Source organism: Haemaphysalis longicornis, unplaced genomic scaffold, assembly GCF_048455015.1.
Source record: "Haemaphysalis longicornis isolate Haplotype H1 unplaced genomic scaffold, Haemaphysalis longicornis Haplotype H1 scaffold_7, whole genome shotgun sequence".
NCBI classification, from domain to species: domain Eukaryota; kingdom Metazoa; phylum Arthropoda; class Arachnida; order Ixodida; family Ixodidae; genus Haemaphysalis; species Haemaphysalis longicornis.
In genome coordinates, this window is record NW_027526422.1 from 12,229,956 (window position 1) to 12,247,948 (window position 17,993).

Sequence of the window (17,993 nt, forward strand, 5' to 3'; positions counted from 1 at the left end):
CGCGCCTCGGCAGCCAAGCGAGGCTGTCGCTTGGGATCGTTACACTCGGCGCTCGCCTCCCACTGCGGTCACATCGCGAGCACTATACACGTTCAATACAGCGTACGAAACTGAGAATGAATACGAGCGGAACTGTACATCGATGGGCTTCGACGTTCGCCCATTGAGGAAAAATGGTAAGTCTAAATAGCGCCAGAAGGGCCAGGAGGTGCTGGTCTTACGTCGCCAAAGATGCGCAGGAGCGGAGAAGTTGCCGAGGGCGCCAGGAGCGGCGTTCTCCACAAACACATCGATAATCCTGACGAGACGAAGGCTGCCCACACAACGACGTCGATGTATGACCAACGAGGCTCTTTGTGACAGCCGAGAACAGAACATGGGACTAAAGTGAGGTGCAGGTTGTCCGTTTGTTCGCCACTTGGCAAGGCAAACTGGGACGGGTACAGAGTTATCAAGACGTACTTTTTGTCTAGACGGGACTTCGACGCATGCGCGTGCTGACCGCGGTGATGGTGCGTGTCTTTGCAGCGGCGCCAGGATTCCGTCGGCGGCGGCGGCGGCCGCGGGCGTCCCGGAGATGCCTCGGCTGGGCCACTACAGCGAGAAGTACGAGCTGAACGGGGCCGAGCAGCAGCAGCAGGGGCCGGCCACGTCGTACGGCTCCTTCCGCAGGGACGAGCACGGGGCGCTGCTCAGCCACGACCAACTGGTGAGTGCTCCTGCTCGGCGAGCTCGCTCGATGCACACGCCGCTGGTTCAAGCGCGGTGGAACTGAACTGCAGTCCGCACTCGCACCTGTGAGTGTTTGCGCAAAACATGCTGTGTCTCATTGCAACTCCTCAGAGATAGGTGAGGCCTTCAGACTAGATTTGTTCCGTTGGGTGTCAAGCTGGTGCGCATTTGACTGGATAACTTTAGGAAACCTTTAGAAATTGGCTCAGAGACAGAAAAAAAAGTGCGTGTACTAAATTGCCTATGATTGGCCTTTTAATGAAAAAAGTAAAAGCTGAAAGAGTAGGACCTGCGGCAGAAACAATTCGTGGTGATTCAACGGACGTACAGAATAGAAATTTAGGCCGAAACTCCCTATTGGAGAATTGAGATGCCGCGCGTGGCATTCATAGTTGAATCGGATTGATCTTGCTCTTTCTTCGGGCGACCGGGCGGAAATGGCTGGATCTGTGGGGTGTATACCAGCCGAACGCAGTTGCGTGTTTTGCTCTTGTTTGGTTTGGGGCAGCTCACGACAGCGCGGAAAAGTATCTATCGTTCTCTTTATGTTTTGTTTTTGCTCTGCTAGCATTTAGCCCCTCTTAGGTGCCGTTTTTCAACCCAGGTTTCTCGTTCATTTTCCCACGGAATAAACACCTTAAACATCCAACCCTTTATAATGCTGTAACTGACATTTCTAAATGTTCGCTCTTTCCACCCACAATTAAGGGCACGAACAAGCTTACTGAGTTCATTGTAATTCATATTCATTACCATGATAAATTGGAAGATAGAGTAGTATGTTATTTTTTTTTTTTGCATTTCTGTCGTCAACGCCCTATTCCCACCGTTCTTTCTGCTTGTACTGTGAGTAACGAATCGTTTATTATGCCCCTCTTGCTTGGGCCCTTCAATGGGACTGCTACATGAAATAAAGTAGGACCCAGCGGAAAGGAATTTCCAATTAGAAGAAGGCTGTAATTTTTGATTATGCGCTTGTGTACGGTCTTAAATCTGCGGAACGCCACCAAGTAGGCCATGTTCACTTCTCTGAACCGTACCACCAATGGTAATAGCTTGAAAAGGTTTTGCGTGTATAGTATCATGTGTATTTAGGCTCGTTACGACAGAGATGGAGGAGTGTTTTATTTTTCCGGGAGGAAAAACCGTGAAGCACAAAAAGCGGAAGTGAAAAGCCGGACCTAACCCCCGGAAACCAGGTTACTAGCCAAAAATGCTTCGTACTAAATATTGCTCAAAATTTCTAGGTGTAATTTCCCAGTGTACTCACCGGGCTACATCCAAAGCTCATGGGTGTGCTAGCACACATGGGTGTGCTAGCACTAGCACATGGGTGTGCTAGCACAAACTCGCACTAGCACACAACTACGGAAGTGCACCACCCTGGGCGGTCCCGTAGTTCAGCTTCACCACGACGCACTTAATTAACAAATCCCTGACGCCGATCATGAAATTTCGGCGAATGACGATGCCACTCGCGTGATTTGGCTCAAAAGTTTGTTCTTCTGCGCTGTGGCATCATGCAATGCAAGCATGACGTTCTGCATTGGTCAGAGCCAGAGTGCATTTCCCATCTTTGAGTCAAATGTCATTCACGTTGCTGTCATTCACCGAATTTGCTCTGTTTGCAACATGTGTTGGTCACTCGAGTGCCGTGCGGAGGAAACTGAACCACAGAATCGCTCTAGTGCGTGCACTAAAAAAAAAAAATTAGCAGTGGCTTAGCTTGGCTATGCCAGGATATACGTAGCGTGAGCTAAGGTTCAGCTGGTTATTCTTAGCTTTCCTCGCTGTCTAGGATTAATTTGATTATCATGCTTACAGCTGCTTCAATGACACACACACGCGGTATACGCATTATGTGACACATGTATAGGTATTTATCGAGCGGCCCCGGCGCAGCATCACCGATCACCCCAGAGCTAAGCTGGTTCCACAGGCGCACGCCGTTGTTGCTGCGACGCACGAGCCATAGGCTGCACACCTGGCAACCCTTCGCATGATCATCAAGTGGACCGGTCCGCCACGTGCGGAACGTAGGTCGGCGAAGACGCTGGGCGCGTGGGGTGTGTGAGAGACGCCGGGCAGCGAGCAACGTTCTGTGCGCTGTGTGACGTCACTGCTCCTCGCGCATGCGCAGCGCGGCTCTCCAGGAGCCACGCGGATCTGCTCAACCTCGACCAGTGTAGCTCACGCTACAAAACAACCACCATCACAGCTGAAACGACATCCATCATCACCGCCGTCCCTAACACACAGAACAGTAGCAGCAGCAGCAACTACACAACGGAAACACAGTTACGACTAGCGCGGTGGAGCTGCCGGCCAGCCTAAAGCACGGCTTCCGTGGGCCTCGTCACCTAACGGGCGCTAAGCGCGAGATGCCGCGCGGTCGCGCCTGCGTCCCGCGTCCCGCGTCGCCGCCGCCGCCGCGCTCTGCCGCGCCCGCAGGTGCGCTCGCGCGGCGACGGCAGATCGAGAAACGCCTCGGTTGCGAAGCGGTCGCGCTCGCGTTTGTCGTCGCCCGATCCGTGGCCGCCGCCGCCGCCGCCGCCGCTGGTCGAGGCCTGGCATGAGGAGCAGCCACTCGGCCGGCCGCTCAACAGGCAAGCGTATGCACGGTGAGCACCGGCCCCCTCTCTCTGCGCTCTGCACCACCAGGCTCTCGCGTACCGCCAACTATCCATGCACACTCAAAGTGGCAAAATACCTGGTCAAAATGAGCCCCACCGGAACCGCGAACGCGCCTGCATCTGTTCTTGTGGTGCTAACACGTGTGGATGTAACATAGATAAGCCGTCTTGAGTCGCCAATAACTTTTTCTGCTCGGGTTAACGACGGCAGGAAGCAAACCATGCCGCTCATATCTTTAACGGGATGCATATGCGTGATCTTTGAGCGGCTCGAGTTTTCGTATACTCTGCGTCAGTGCGATGCAGCAGCAAATTGTGCCTACTGAAGTGCACCAGCATGGCAATACTGTCCGAGCTTAAAATGGCATAATACGGATACAGAAAAATAATCCTGATGAACTTTTTCGGAGGGAAAGAACATGGGATATCATGACATGCGACAGGGGCGTTCATACGCAAATACACACACGCGCACACTTCCCATAAATTCGTTCCTGTCTAACGCAAGGAACGTATCGAAGAGAGCTACCGTGGCTCTAATCCTCATTTTATCGGACGGGCCATCTATGTCCCTCGTGAAGAAAATAATAGTGATACCGCTCTACTATCCGCTCGGCACCCCTCTCAGTCGGGATAGAGACTTTGCGACGATGATGATGAAGACGTACGTACGCGCGTAAGAATGCACTTTTTTTTACGTGGAGCCAGGGACACATCGCTTCCTTAGATGAAATGTTTGCTTAATGAAGAACGAATGTATTCTGCTGATGTCGCCGCTACAGCACCTACGACGATACTTGGCGTTACCGGCCTCCCACATGATTGCCATTCGATCAACCCTCGAAGTGCGGAGGGCCAAGTGGCATATTATTAAAGCGAAGCTTTCTATGCCTTAATGATCGCGTTCACCACAGCTGCAGGAAAGCCAACTTTCCACAATGGGTTTCACAAAAGGTGCATCAATCATACACCACATAACCGAACAATGGGCGATGTCTTTGAAAACATAACGGACCTCTCGTAACACGCAAGAAAATATAGCTTGGCAGTGCACATTTTTAAGGCGACGACGACGACGACGTTGTTGATTATGATGATGATTGTGATGATGAGATATTCTCTAAGCAGGACTTTGCCTTTGGACTTTGGTTGTGTGGGACTGGACTTTGGCAGTTTGGATGTTGGACTTTGGGAGAGTCAATTGTGGTCTTTCGGTTTGACTCAAGTTGCATGGAAGAAAGCTTCGCGTTTTAACCATCTTTCTGTGAAGAAAAGGTCTTTATTAGGCGAACACCCGCCGCGCTGTCTCAGTGGCTAAGGCGTTCTGCAGCTGAGCCCAATGACACGGGTTCGATTCCCGGCCGCGGCGGCTGCTTTTCGGATGGAGGCGAAAAGCAAAAAAGCCCGTGTGTACGAGGTTTCGGCGCACGTTAAAGATCCCCAGGTGGTCAAAATTGTTCCGGAGCTCTTCACTACGGCGAGCCTCATCGCCTGTGCAGCATCAATAAATTTATTAGGCGAACCTGGCTACAAAGAAAATTTTATGATTTTGGCGCATTTTTCACGCCCTAAAACCGCGTTGCACGAGCTATAGCCCACGTTTGCATGCATTAGGTAACCGGAGATATCTTATCATTATGCCGAACCAGTCACCGTAGCATCACCGGGATTACTATATTCTTATAAACTATCAGTCTTTGGTATTACCATTATTATTATTACTATTATGGGAGCCATTTTGTTTACGCAGTCAGCGTTCTTACAGCTGCCTCCCGTGCTTCCTCTGTGCGCCATCAACAGCGGTACCATCGGCGGCACGCTGCCATCAGTGCTCGCCACTGTCATCACTGGTAGTCACAATTATCTGCGTCGTCGCTTTCCCGTAATCAACATCATCCCTGGGGTTGTTCCACAGCCAAGTGTCGGAACAAAAGGTCGCTCCAACTCTCGTCTCTCACTATTATTACTGAGTAATAACTTCCAACCACTCATTCCATGCGCGTATTGCTGCCTTCAAGTTTTACCCGTGAAAAGATGGTATACCCACTTTTCCGTATTCGGCTCCATTATAGGTTTCCTCCTCCTCCTCCTCCTCAACATCATCATCACCACACCAGCACTACCACCATCGTCGTCATCGTCATTCTTCTTCTTCCTCATCATCATCACACCACCACCACCACCACCACCACCCTTCTTCTTCTTCTTCTTCTTCTTCTTCTTCTTCTTCTTCTTCTTCTTCTTCTTCTTCTTCTTCTTCTTCTTCTTCTTCTTCCTCCTCCTCCTCCTCCTCCTCCTCCTCCTCCTCCCCCCGCCTCTCACGCAGTCTGCGGCTTCCTTTTACCTTTTGCCCCGTTTTTGAGCAGTCGCATTGCCGTTCGTCAGTTATCCGTCCTTCACATCCCATGTCAGCCTAGTAGCGCCCCTTTTGGTTAATTACAGTCATAATCTTGCGTTTGCTAGTAAGTAAAGCTATGTGCACACCATCATTGCAGGCATATGGAACACGGGTACAGACGAGAGGACGACGATATTTCAGTAGTCGACACACTGAATTACTTTTGAAAGCAGCTGCAACTTATGTCGACATTTTAGTCTGCATTTTGGCAAAACCGTGTTGTACTCATACGAAAGCCTAGAGGTAGCTTCCAAGAAAGATAGGACATCCCGACACGAAACTTCTGTTACAAACGTATACAAAAACTACGCCCTCTGTGGTTGAAAGTTGTTTCGTTGTTCGAAAAAATGACTATCCGTCGTTTCATTTGCCCCGCGAGATGCATGGTTGCGGAGAAGTTCGGGACAGCAGACATCACTCTTTCCACATATTTCACGGACAGACGCGTGTATTTCTTGTCTCCGATTCGTAGAGACTTGGCTGCGACTGCTCAAACTCGACCCTACAGGGCTGGTGCTCCGCGGCCTGCAACGCACGAGTTCGCGCAACGTTTTAGCTGTGTCCATTGTATACTATGACGGAGGGATCGTGAAAAGAAAACCCCGCACAGCACCGCTGTAAATCACACGCGGCGTCGGTGACAGCGAAAAACATCTGCCCCTCTCGTCTTTAAGCTTTTTTTCAAGCCGAGAAGTCTGGATGCTGGTCTCAAATATTTTCCTCGAGCTTTGTCACGCTCAAAAAAAAAAAAAAAGAAAGAAAAAAAGAAAAAGTTATTTAAACAGCACACCATACTCCCAATAACTTTGTCAGTTGTCTGAAAAGTGGCCGCCAACAGTACTGAATCCTCTTGTGCGGTACACTATTAAAAAAGTACTATCATATATATATATATATATATATATATATATATATATATATATATATATATATATATATATATATATATATATATATATACTCTGGAAAGATAAAAACTCCCACAGAGCGCGAAAAAATAAGGGTAGTAGAGATAGAGACACACGAGAAAGACGTAGAAAATAGAAATAAGTTTACTGACGTTTCAGGAAGAGGACTCTGAAGAAAGGAAGTCCTCTTCCTGAAACGTCAGTAAACTTATTTCTCTTTTCTACGTCTTTCCCGTGTGTCTTTGTCTCTACTACCCTTATATATATATATATATATATATATATATATATATATATATATATATATATATATATATATATATATATATATATATATATATATATATATATATATATATATATATATATATATCCATTCTAAGCAAGAAGTGAGGCGAGAAATTGCAGAGTACAATAGTATCTATGTAAATGTATGTGTTTGTGGGGTGCGTGCGTGCGTGTTCACTAAAGCCCTCGGGGGATTCAGGTTCACTTAATTAATTTTGCACGGCAAGCAAACTTTCTTTATGTCTCGTAGATCTGCCAGCAATAGAACTGCATGGTACAGCTTCATATCACCCGCAAATTGCCCTGGAGAGGTGTGTTCTAGAATCAAGTATATACCATTAACAAATACGGATCTTTTTTAATTGCGAAAGCTTGCCCTACGGTATAACAGGAAGTTTTAAAGGTACAACATTGCACCAGTTTCGCGCAAAAATCCAAGATACTGGTACTGCGGTCCCCATTCCAATGCTTAATTTTTAAAGGTCTCCCAGGATAGAGCCGTGTGCCTCGAAGGTGTTCGCCACTGTTCGGCAGCGCCGTACGGCAGCACTGGCATCGAGGCACCCGGCCTGGAGCAGTGGAACGCGATAAATTTAAATTGACCAGAGAAAACATTTAGTGTGTTTACCTTGGGAGGAGCGCGACAGAATAAGAACGGCATGAAAGGTGAGCGGGAAAGCAAAGCGAGGCATTTACTTCGCAAATGTCGACAGAGGCTAGCGTCTTTTGTCGACATTTGCAAAGAAAAGAGCAGATACGCGGCCAATTTCTTTTTTTCCATAGGTTTTCTTACTCCTGCAGTCAGTGCTGATCCTGTGATCGCCGTCATTAGGTTGTCATTGAGTGGGTCTTCGCTATCGTGGCCCTCCGGCTGAGGCCGCGAATGGGATTTAATCTGCTATTCTCAGCTCCTGCGCCCTGTCTCTTAATGACTGGATGATTTGTTTCTCTCATTTCGCTAGTTTCATCCTTCGCTTTTCAGATCTAGCCTTATTCTCCTACTCATCGTCATATGATCACTGCTCTTAATCTTCCCAAGCGGCTCAATATCCTGATTAGTACCTACAGCGAAGTCTATTTCATTGTTAGTGGCCCCGTTGGGTCTTTTTTCTGACGATTTCCTATCGTTTCGTTTGCAGAAGAATGTATCCATTGTCCTCAAATTAGCACTCTTCGAAATCCCTCCACTGTATCACGTCGGCTTTTTCAACTACCTATTCCGAAGGTCTCCACTGCATGTTCACGGGCCTACTTGTCTCCTATTTTTGCGTTGAAGGGCAGTATTCTGAGCCCCTCCTCAGCTCAATTTTCTCCCTCCACTGGACTGAGGCGAGGATTCCGCAATGCTTATGCATGGGGAAATCAATTTCAAGGATCTACTCCACTCGAGGAATCAAGGATTCAGAATACCAGGGGAAGTCTCCCACCACGATCGATCACTGAGTTTCTGCCCTATTCGTCAATGCGTCGACATGCTCGGAAAATTGTCAGCACCCTCGTCCATGCAGCTAGACGTTGGTGCATAGGATCGTACTATACCATTACCTTAATTGCAACTTCTGTTTGTCTTGATCGTAAGCCCTGTCGAGGGAAGATTAGCTGCGCTATTACGGGAGCGCCCATGCATTAAGCGGGATATTATAGGGTTTGCGTAAGAACAGGCAGCTTGCCGAGTTGTTGAAGGTTCATACTTGAAAAAAGCAGTCCGTGACGATCCCACCACACTAGAAGCAATCACCGAGTACGCCCTTGAAAACGCACTCTACAAATTGGTGTAACAGCCAGGTCGACTTCCCCGTTCTGTTTATAATGTGAACTGTCTTCAGCCTGCACTGTTTTCAGCGTGAACCGTATTGTCTACCGTGTGAACTGTACATTTAAGTGTGAATTGTGCATTTTGGCGCCACTGACTGACTTTAATGTGTTCATTTTGTGATTAGGATACCAAGACTGCAACCGTGTTCATTGCGCGAGTTGTGACCTTCCCCTCTTCCCTTCATCCTTGCGCCCCCCAGGGCCCCATGGCCTCTCGTCTAATCAAGTGTTTCACTCACTCACTGTACAAAAGAACACGCGAACAATACGGGATGTAGCACTACTCACAATTCACGTTTTTATTGGGCAGACCCATGTATATATAACCTAACATGAAACATGCAGCCGCAGAAAAGGCACAAGTGACGGAACAACTGAGTTTTTGTTTTCCTCGGCAATTAGCGAGGAATTGTCTCCGACGACGTGAGTTTGATAGATGTGTGGCTAATGTTTCTGTCACCCGCTTTTGTTATATGTGATAGGCTTCAACAAGTTGCCGCTTTTTCATCACTTTATGTCTGTGACAGGCCTAACGAGCCGAATGAATATCAGATGATTATCGAGGTTGGAAGAACTGGCGAGTGTCTAAAAGACTTGAATAGTGCATGGGCTTATTATCTTCCATCGAAGATATGGAGAACGAAGGTAGCTTGTGGTTGGATTCTTGATCCACGAAAAAACAGCGAGGAGGGAGTAATTGTACAGCATTAGCGAAAGCCAGATTAGAAGGCCCAGAATAACCCCCCGGGGTACACCAAATATCGCAGACAAGCAGCGAGACTCAACGCCAGTGTGTACAGAACATAGTTTGTCATGCCCTTCAGGCAGGTAGTGAATCACTCGCGATAAGCAGTAGACAGACCCCGCACAGAGCGCTTACGAAAAGGCGGGTCAGGATTGACGCGATCAAACGAATTAGACCACCTCCACTTGTTGACGGGGGATTATTCGTCGGCTGGTGTCGGTCACTCAGACAGCGGGCGAGGTTCGACTCGACAGACCAGGCAGGCACGACGCTACGCTGAATATTTTGAATCAGGGGTCGGATCGGGATCGACAGATAACAATGTACTGATCCTAACAGTTCCCGCGCCCGTGTGGAACGAAAACTCGGCGATTTGTGATCAGCGTATGGAAAAATTCATAAAAAAATGGTTGCGGCTTGGCTCAGCTAACCTTGGATATGCAAAAAAAAAAAAAGCTTGGCGTAGTCTGGTTCAATCTTGGTTTCACTTGGTTAACCATTGATGTAGCTGTATTGCCGACTACAGCTCAAAGCCGTTTGGTCCCGTGCAACGCTCACAGGAGGAGGCCCGGCCTGGCCTTCATTCTCGGCGAAGGCGGCGTTTATTAAAGACGATAGTCTTCAGCTACTTAAAACCAGAAATTTTGGTCTGTCTGTCTGTCTGTCTGTGACTCGATTCAGGCACCCGGCAAAAGTAAAACAAGGCCTCCGCAATAGTCTTATGTAGCTAAATCTACCCGTCTAAGTCCGGTGTAATGTTCATACTTGTCAACATTGTTGAAGAAGAACAAGACATTACGCTAATATAAAACAACAAATTAATACAGATGTGATATTTGCAATGTTCCTTTATAAAAAATCATACATGCTTGATTTTTGCGAAATTAAATACCTTATCAACTGCAGAAAAAACATTCATTCCGCCGTCGCCTGCTGTAGCCTGCGCCACTATAGCTTCTGGCGCCATTTTAAGAAATCAACCGGAAACAGTTCCACGTTCTGCTTGGAACGCACGTGTAGTAGGGCAACGTAGTTCTATCAACGTTGAAGTAGGACGCCTCGATTCACGCGCGTCTCCGCCGTGCGGCAGCGTTGGCATCGAGACACCCGACCTGGAGCAGTGGAACGCGCTAAATTTAAAATGATTTAAGCGAACCTTTGGCGTCTTTACCTTAAGAGGAGCGCGACGCAAAAGGAACAACATGAGAGGTGAGCGGGAAAGCGAAGGGAGGCATTTACTTGGCAAAAGTCGATAAAGACTATCGTCTTTTGTCGACATTTGCAGCGAGAGGAGCAGATACGCGGCCAGTTTTCTTTCACGGCGAACGCGGCGCAAGATGAATCGCAGCCCGAGACGACCCAGCGGCGCATGCACGGGAAGCTGCGGGTTCAGTCAGCTGCTGATCAGGTGAGCGGCCGCTCCTGTTGCGGCCGCGTGAGCAGAACGACTTAAAACGGAGCCTTGTGCGCAGCGCCGACAGCGGGTCCGGCGAATCACGCGATGCGCTTCGAGGGGTGTGTCGCCGGGGGGGTGTCTCCGGTCAAAAGGTCATTTGTGTATCCTCCACGGAATCGCTGGACGAAAGTAGTAAAGCCTTGCTTTAAAAAATGGCCGCGTATCTGCTCACTTCACTGCAAATGTCGTGGAAAGACGAGAGTCTTCTGCCACGTCTGCCACGAAAATTCCTCTGTCCCCCACTCACCTCTCCCGCCCTTCCCCTCTCATCACCCTCATCCCACGATAAACACGGTGCAAGTTTCCTCAATTCAATTTTACCGCATTCCACTGCTCGTGCGCAATTATTGGAACCCTTCGTTACTCTTGGACTTGGAGTGCCGTCAATATTGTGCGAGCGTAGTTTAAGGCGCAGTTTAAGCAGCCTGACTGAGCATGCCCCTAAGTACGGATATAGACATCAGTACAGAGTAGAACTGATATGTGTGAACTTTTGTGGCTTTTATGTTGTTTCCCACGCGTGAACTCTGGTGCCTGGACCCTGTGCACTGGACATTAAGGTAAAGAGCCTTTGGTGCGGTGGACCTGGTTTTTTGTGAACTTGTGTGATGCTCTCCTGAGCCCTGTCGACCCGTGTAGTAGCTAACAACAGCGGGTCCTAGCTGTAACTAGTTTTAATAAATTCTGTTTTCGACCAAAATTTTCGGGTTTAAGTAGCCCAAGAAAGACTGTCGTCTTTCTTAGGTTCTCTACATGTCTCAGGGCCTTTATATTTTGGTATGAGACGACGGCCTTTATTGCCTATAAAAAATGTCTTCTCAGATATGCATTTGTGTTTGAAGGTGAAGCCGCGTTTTAAAAAATCGGTGCACGCGTGGTTTTGTAAGCTGGCTTTCCCACATTATGTGTTGAGCAGTGAAGCATGGCCATCTGCGGAGGGAATATGGTCACAGCCCCACTTTGCTCTCCACCGCTGCCGATTCTGTCCGGGTAGCGTATACTGCTCGCACCGCGCGGCGTCTATCTTCCCCCCTGCTGCCATTTTTATCGTGCCTTTGGCTGCTCGCTTGTTGTTTTATGATGAGCCCATTACCGGACCTACAGCCGTGCAGCCGCCGGCTTTCTATAGGTACGTTGCTAAAACACTTAGAGGCTTTCAGTCGGGCAACCCAGACTTGGATATTAGAGCCTCATCTGCGACTGATATATGCGAGAAATTGGCTCTTGGGCAACTCAATGATCGGCAGAAGGAGAAGTCTCGCGGGGCCCGCTGGCAACAGTTAACGTCAGCGGTGCTTCCTGCAGACGTTCGGTGGCTGGAGAGCCCTGCCGACGTGTGACCGCCTTGCAGCATTTGGTGTGGTTCGCTCTGCCCGGTGCCCGCAACGCGGACGCACTGAGACGCTAGAGCATGCTCTTTTTGAGTGTCGTGTGGCCGCTACATTCTGGGTTTTACTCAGCAGAAAGTTTGAGCTTAGGCTGGGAGCCCACACGAAATCGAAAGATCCATTTGTCAGCTTTCTGCTGCGTGTAGGTGCCCTTTTTGTGTAGCGCCAGCGAGGTATAGCCGCCTTGCAGGCACGACCACAGCGTGCCATGTATCCCCTGTTGTGGCGCGTTCGGAAAAATGGCCATTAAGCATCTGCAGCATGAGCTGGTGGCGCTGGGTGAAGAATCTTTCCTCATGCGTTGGTAGACTCGCTTTATGAAGGTTGCCAATAACACCGTGCAATGATGTATCGTGCCTTATTAATAAGGTGAAACTTGCGTGCTGAAGGGACTTGTATGTTTGAGGCCAAGGCGCAGTTTAGGCAGCCTGGCTGAGCATGCCTCTCTGTACGGACATAGAAGTGATGTGTGTGAACTGTTGTGGCTTTTATGTTCACTCCCACGCGTCAAATATGGTGGCCTGAGCCTCGTGCCACGGACATTATTGTAAAGAACCGTCGGTGCGGTGGTCTAGTTTTTTTTGTGAACTTGTGTGATGTTCACTTCCTTTCCTTTGTGGCACATTGCGTAAATCTTGTGCCCTGTCGACCCGTGTAGTAGCTAACTACAGCGGGTCCTAGCTGCAACTAGTTTTTAACAAATTCTCTTTGTTGCCTTTGGGGAGGGGTGAGGGAGGCGAAGGGAGATTTCAACGCGTATGGCTCACGGCCCGATGCCACCTGACTGCTGTTCTCTGTAGTCGAGTGGTGTGGGTTGGTGTGTTACACAGACAGTAACGTATACGACGCGGAAGAGAAACAGACAGCCCCATGTCTGTCCCCTTGAGTAGAACTCTGGTCCTTTCCAGTGTCATTCAGGTATAAGCTAGGAAGTATGCTCAACGCAAATTACAAAAAAACTGTTTTGTTTCATGCACTCCTTGCACTTCACCTAGCATTGGCGGTCATCCTACTTCACACAGTGGAAGGGCACTGCGTTTTCAAAAAAATTTCGAATATGAGGGAAGAAGGGAAATTGCTCGAGAAATCCCAGTCACTAAAGCGTTTGCAGATCTAGGAAGAGGAAGAAACACCTGCTTCCCAGTCTACCGTAAAGTGCTGCGCAGCTAACGAAAGACGAAAAATGGGGCAAAGCAACGGCGAGCCCCCTTTTTAAAATAAAGCACGGGATATTGCCGTCGCCGGAGGCCTTCGTAGGCAGACGGCTGATAGCAGTCGCGACATCCTCAACAAATTTGGGGAGGCGTCTGTATGACGCAATCTTGCGGTTCGAGTCCTGAAGGCTACCACTGTCACGTGATCTGGAATGCACGGAGGAGGCTTGCTTTGTGAGCACATCACTATGCTGGCAGGGACGGGAAATACGGTGTCACTGTCCTGCGATCCACTGAGAAGCATGTGTGAAGCGTATTACGGCAGGTTTCGTTACGACCGTGCCATTTACATAAGTCTTACTTCCCACCTTACCTACTTGGCTTTTAACAAACTTCGCGGAAATGCCACGAAACCAACATCGCGATGATCGAGGCGTTGTGCACGACTTAATAAATGCCACCACGTTTGAACCATCCCGCTCGCGCTTTTTTTTTTATCAATGGCACTCGAGTGCGTATTGAGATGCAACGAAGTGATCAAGTTACTCGACCACCCCGGTCTACGTGATTGGTACTGCGCGCCTATCGTGCAGTAGAAATTGAAATTTTGTTCAACAGTTTGGCTTCAAGGGAAAGGTTTGAGACTTCTGCACCGAAGTATTTTGCTGCTTTTGGCGTTTTGCAATGATGCAGTGAATAGAACCAGAACGATGCGATTGCGGCCTATCGTGCATTAGAGCCACCCGCTTATGCAGAGAAAAAAATGGGAGCTTAAGAAAACCTTTGAAGGCTCATAATTTTTCCCAGACACTTGAATCATGTGGGCGCTGTCCTTGGGCATGAAGAAATGCGTCAACTCGTATCGAAAGGAACAATGCAGTGCTTTGTATCTTACATTTTCAAAGGTGAAACGCAGACTCCCCGACCTGCAACCGTGGAGAATTGAAGGTCCTAAACTCTGGCATGATATCCTCCCGGTTTTCAGGCTAAGCTATTCCAAGCGGGAAAGGCAGATTCGAAGGTCGGCGTGCATTCTCTACAAGAAGCTTCTGCTGCTGCCGCCTCCGTCGGGGGAGGACGTCGAGTGTCCAGGCGAACAAGGCTTTGTCTCCGCTTTACCGTGCACCGGTGTCCGCCGATTCAGAAGGGCTGCATTGTTATCCGCGTTGACGGCCACAAGTGTGCTTTGCGCGTCGGTGGCAAGGGCGGCAACTGAAGGCACCACCAGTTTTCGAGAAGGCAGCGGCATCAACAGTATGTATACACCTCTCTGTTGACGCACCGCCTTCAGCTGTTCTCGAAAGAGAAGCAAGGATTTGTTTCCGCCTCCCTATTTTCGTCAAGGTAGGCAGTGCGGCGCCATTTTGGAGCTCAAAAGCGGCGTTATTCACATTATGGTAACCGGATAGCAGCAACGTATATTCGCTGTGCAGCTTGCAATATAACGACTGCTCTCGTACTTACATATGCCCTCAATAGATCGTACACCCAGTTCTTCGGAGGTGTCCGACTTAACTCGTGAGGGTCGTAAAATACCACCACCCTTTTCTTCTTTCTTTTTTTTTTTCCGTGTCCGTGGGAGCTCAATCAATGCGTTGGCAAAGAACAGCTTTCTCGTCGCTGGCTGGTGGCTTCAACGGACTTGCCACAGGCCAATTAGTGAAGGACGATCAAGCCGCGGGCGTACAATATGCTAGCGTAGCATGGAATCCTCACCAAGCATACCTCGTTAGTAAACTAGAACACGCACCCGCTTCACTCACTCGAATTACTTATGGCTGGATAACGTACCCTGACCCCGCAACCGAGCTAGCATACCAACACTAACATGCCGTTGGCTTGTAGCATCGCTGCAGTTCCTTTGTTCTCTTTATCAGAGCACCGTGAACATCGATATAGATGTCTACCTCCAGCCACCTTATCATCATTCGCGAAGAACCAGCCGTAGGTGTCATATGAGGCCTTTCGCTCCTCGAAGCAATACTTTCAATTTTTTTCACTTTCCACTCTGTAGCGCGTTCTGTGGACATGTTTGTTGCTAAAAGAGAGATTTTTTTTAATTTTCATTAATAATGGATGTCTGTGAACCCGTGAAATGAAAATGTAATCTGTCAGTATTAAACCTCCTACGGTGAATACTTTTATAAAGCTCTGTTATAAAAGCGTGACTGGCTCGAATATTACACTGTACTACTCCTATATGAGCTTTTAGTTAGGATAAATAAATAAATAAATAAATAAATAAATAAATAAATAAATAAATAAATAAATAAATAAATAAATAAATGCAAGCTTGATATGTTCGAACCCATCGAAAACTATTCCGACGAGGTTGCTTTATAGGGTAACATTTACGGGGCGTGCGTCTCTTTAAAAAGACCTGCGTGAAAGGCGGGTTCATAGACGGAGCCCCTCAAAATTATCTCGAACCCCACCAGCATGGAGTCACCATACACCTAGATTCATATTTCTTTCGCCGTCAGTTACAAGCACCACCAAAAACAAGCGGAGCGCTCGCATCGACGTAGCTTTCGTCAATGACTGGATTTGCTCCATAAAAATCGCAGCAATTATTGCGCCAGATTTAAAAGATCCCATTGGTGGAATTCCACGTTCCTTCGCCCTCGCTTCTTTTCCTTGAGCTGTCGTTTCACCGTCAACTTCTTCCTTTGCTCAACTACGCGTAGTAGGCCTTTTTTTTCGATAGTGGTGGTGCTGGTGATGTTTATTAACGGATTGACGTAGTCTTGCGTGGTATATGCCAGCAATTGCTCCCCCTGATCCACACCTTCTTGCCGCTATGCGAGGGAAGTAGCCAGGAGTCACTGAGGCGTGCTTCCCTTAAAAATTCGATGATCAGGCGCAAAATGCATCTCCTGGTGATCTAATGGCCTATAGGAAAACTGATATCATCCAAGCAGGCATGAGGGCCGGCTCTCCTTCGAAGTCCTTTAAACAAAGCTAACATCTTCGTCGCATGCTCTCGGCACTCGATAAGAAAATGTCCGATGTCACCTGTTACACAACACGTTGCGCACAGAGGTGAGGAGACAAGGTTCAGCTTATGAAGCCACGCGCTGAGTTGGTCCGGATGCGGAACAGTAAGGATGCCTCTGTCCTCTTCATTCCTTTGGTAACACAAGGTTGGTGTCGTGCTTACCAAAGAGATCTGAAGTCTTCTTTAATTGCGGTTTTTAAATTCGCTGTTCGCCTGGAGCCACTTCCAGAAAGCGAGTACAAGATGTGGCTTCACGGGACAACTTGTCCGCGGCTTCGTTTCCAAGCACTGCGACCAGGGCAAGTGGTACAGACGCATAACATTTGCGATATGACAGGGAAAAGGGTAACAGGGGTGATGGTATGTGGACATACGCATACGAGGCGGCTATTGGATTCTAAAGCAGCTCAGTTGCACATGCTGTCAGGGCGGTTGTCCTTTTTCCGCGGCTGCCGCCGCATTGTTATCGCCCTTCTCTTTTTCTGTGTGCATTTCATCATTAAAAACTGTACACTTCAAACGTGAGGCAGCTTTTTCTTTTCTTTCTGGTAGCCAAATGGGAGATGTCAAAGATAGCGAATATTCCCGACCAATCAAATATGCGTGTGTGTGTGTGTGCGCGCGCGTGAGTGATTGCGCGTGTTTACAAGACAGTCATGGACAAGGTGGCAGCCTCAGTCAGGTGCCAACTGTACGACGAGGAGACTACGATGCCCGTGAAAGGGACACTAGTATCACTGTGTGTGCCCCAACAGTGACCTAATTTAGCTTAGATGTCCGAGCGCTTTTGCGGACGGCGTTTTCCGCTACTTTCGGCACATGTCTTGACCAGCCATGTAGAGTGTGCCATGCTCATATAGGGCTAGCTCGCAACCATTTTGACTTTGTGAGCGCGTCTACTAAAAAATGTGGTTACACGTGGAAGGCAACAACGTGACTGCGTCCTGTGCTCGGGTTCGACCAACACAGTCTTGATTTCAATGTTTCTTCAAGCAAGCTTGTTTCACCGCACGGCAAGAACACCTCACTACTATATCAGAGCAAACGTCAGCTCTTTTAAAACTTGCGAAAAATCGTGCTCGCACTTGTCCTAACCGAGCGCTTTTAACTTGTATGTGTGCAAACACGCTACCTTCACGACAAGTTACACGAGACTTTCCTGGAACAGACGGTATCGATGCAGCTATCAATTAAGAACCAACGCCATTTTAAAAGCATGATAATGACTCTCAGACATGCTCCCGAGACTGGCCGACTACGCCGCGCGCCGTTCAGTGAGTAAGTTCCTCACGCCGGGACGTCGATGCACCCTGGAGCCTTGAGAGATTATCCGGAAATGAGCCGATAGGGAGAGCGGAAACTGCGGAAACTTCTCTACTGCGTACGCGGCGAGTCGAGTGGCATGAAGAGTAGTAATTGGCATCCATCACACGGTTCTCCAGCGACCACCAGCACGCGACCAAACTCGGGCAACTTGC

The 17,993-nt window shown here is 48.5% G+C and overlaps 2 protein-coding genes across 15 annotated transcripts in view; one reads left to right on the forward strand and one right to left on the reverse strand.

Moving 5' to 3' along the window:
• Nucleotides 1-17,993, forward strand: part of LOC144144528 (anoctamin-7-like) — a 118,153-nt gene that overhangs the window by 42,522 nt on the left and 57,638 nt on the right. Inside the window, exon 2 of one of the 5 annotated variants that reach the window (XM_077676014.1) lies at nt 529-709. In XM_077676014.1, coding sequence (XP_077532140.1) covers nt 578-709 — 132 coding nt within the window. In that variant the 5' untranslated portion in view covers nt 529-577. Of the gene's footprint in view, nt 1-528; nt 710-3,211; nt 3,354-14,728; nt 14,862-17,895; nt 17,980-17,993 lie in introns of those variants that run through there. The other 4 variants (XM_077676016.1, XM_077676015.1, XM_077676018.1 and 1 more) reach the window with 4 other exon arrangements.
• The window catches only part of LOC144144530 (uncharacterized), a 321,359-nt gene that overhangs the window by 31,652 nt on the left and 271,714 nt on the right, over nt 1-17,993 (reverse strand). Inside the window, exon 1 of one of the 10 annotated variants that reach the window (XM_077676028.1) lies at nt 14,413-14,513. The exons of 8 other annotated variants lie outside the window; for them this stretch is intronic. The gene's annotated coding sequence lies outside the window, so the exon portion shown is untranslated. Of the gene's footprint in view, nt 1-462; nt 594-14,412; nt 14,514-17,993 lie in introns of those variants that run through there. One more of the 10 variants, XM_077676029.1, reaches the window with a different exon arrangement.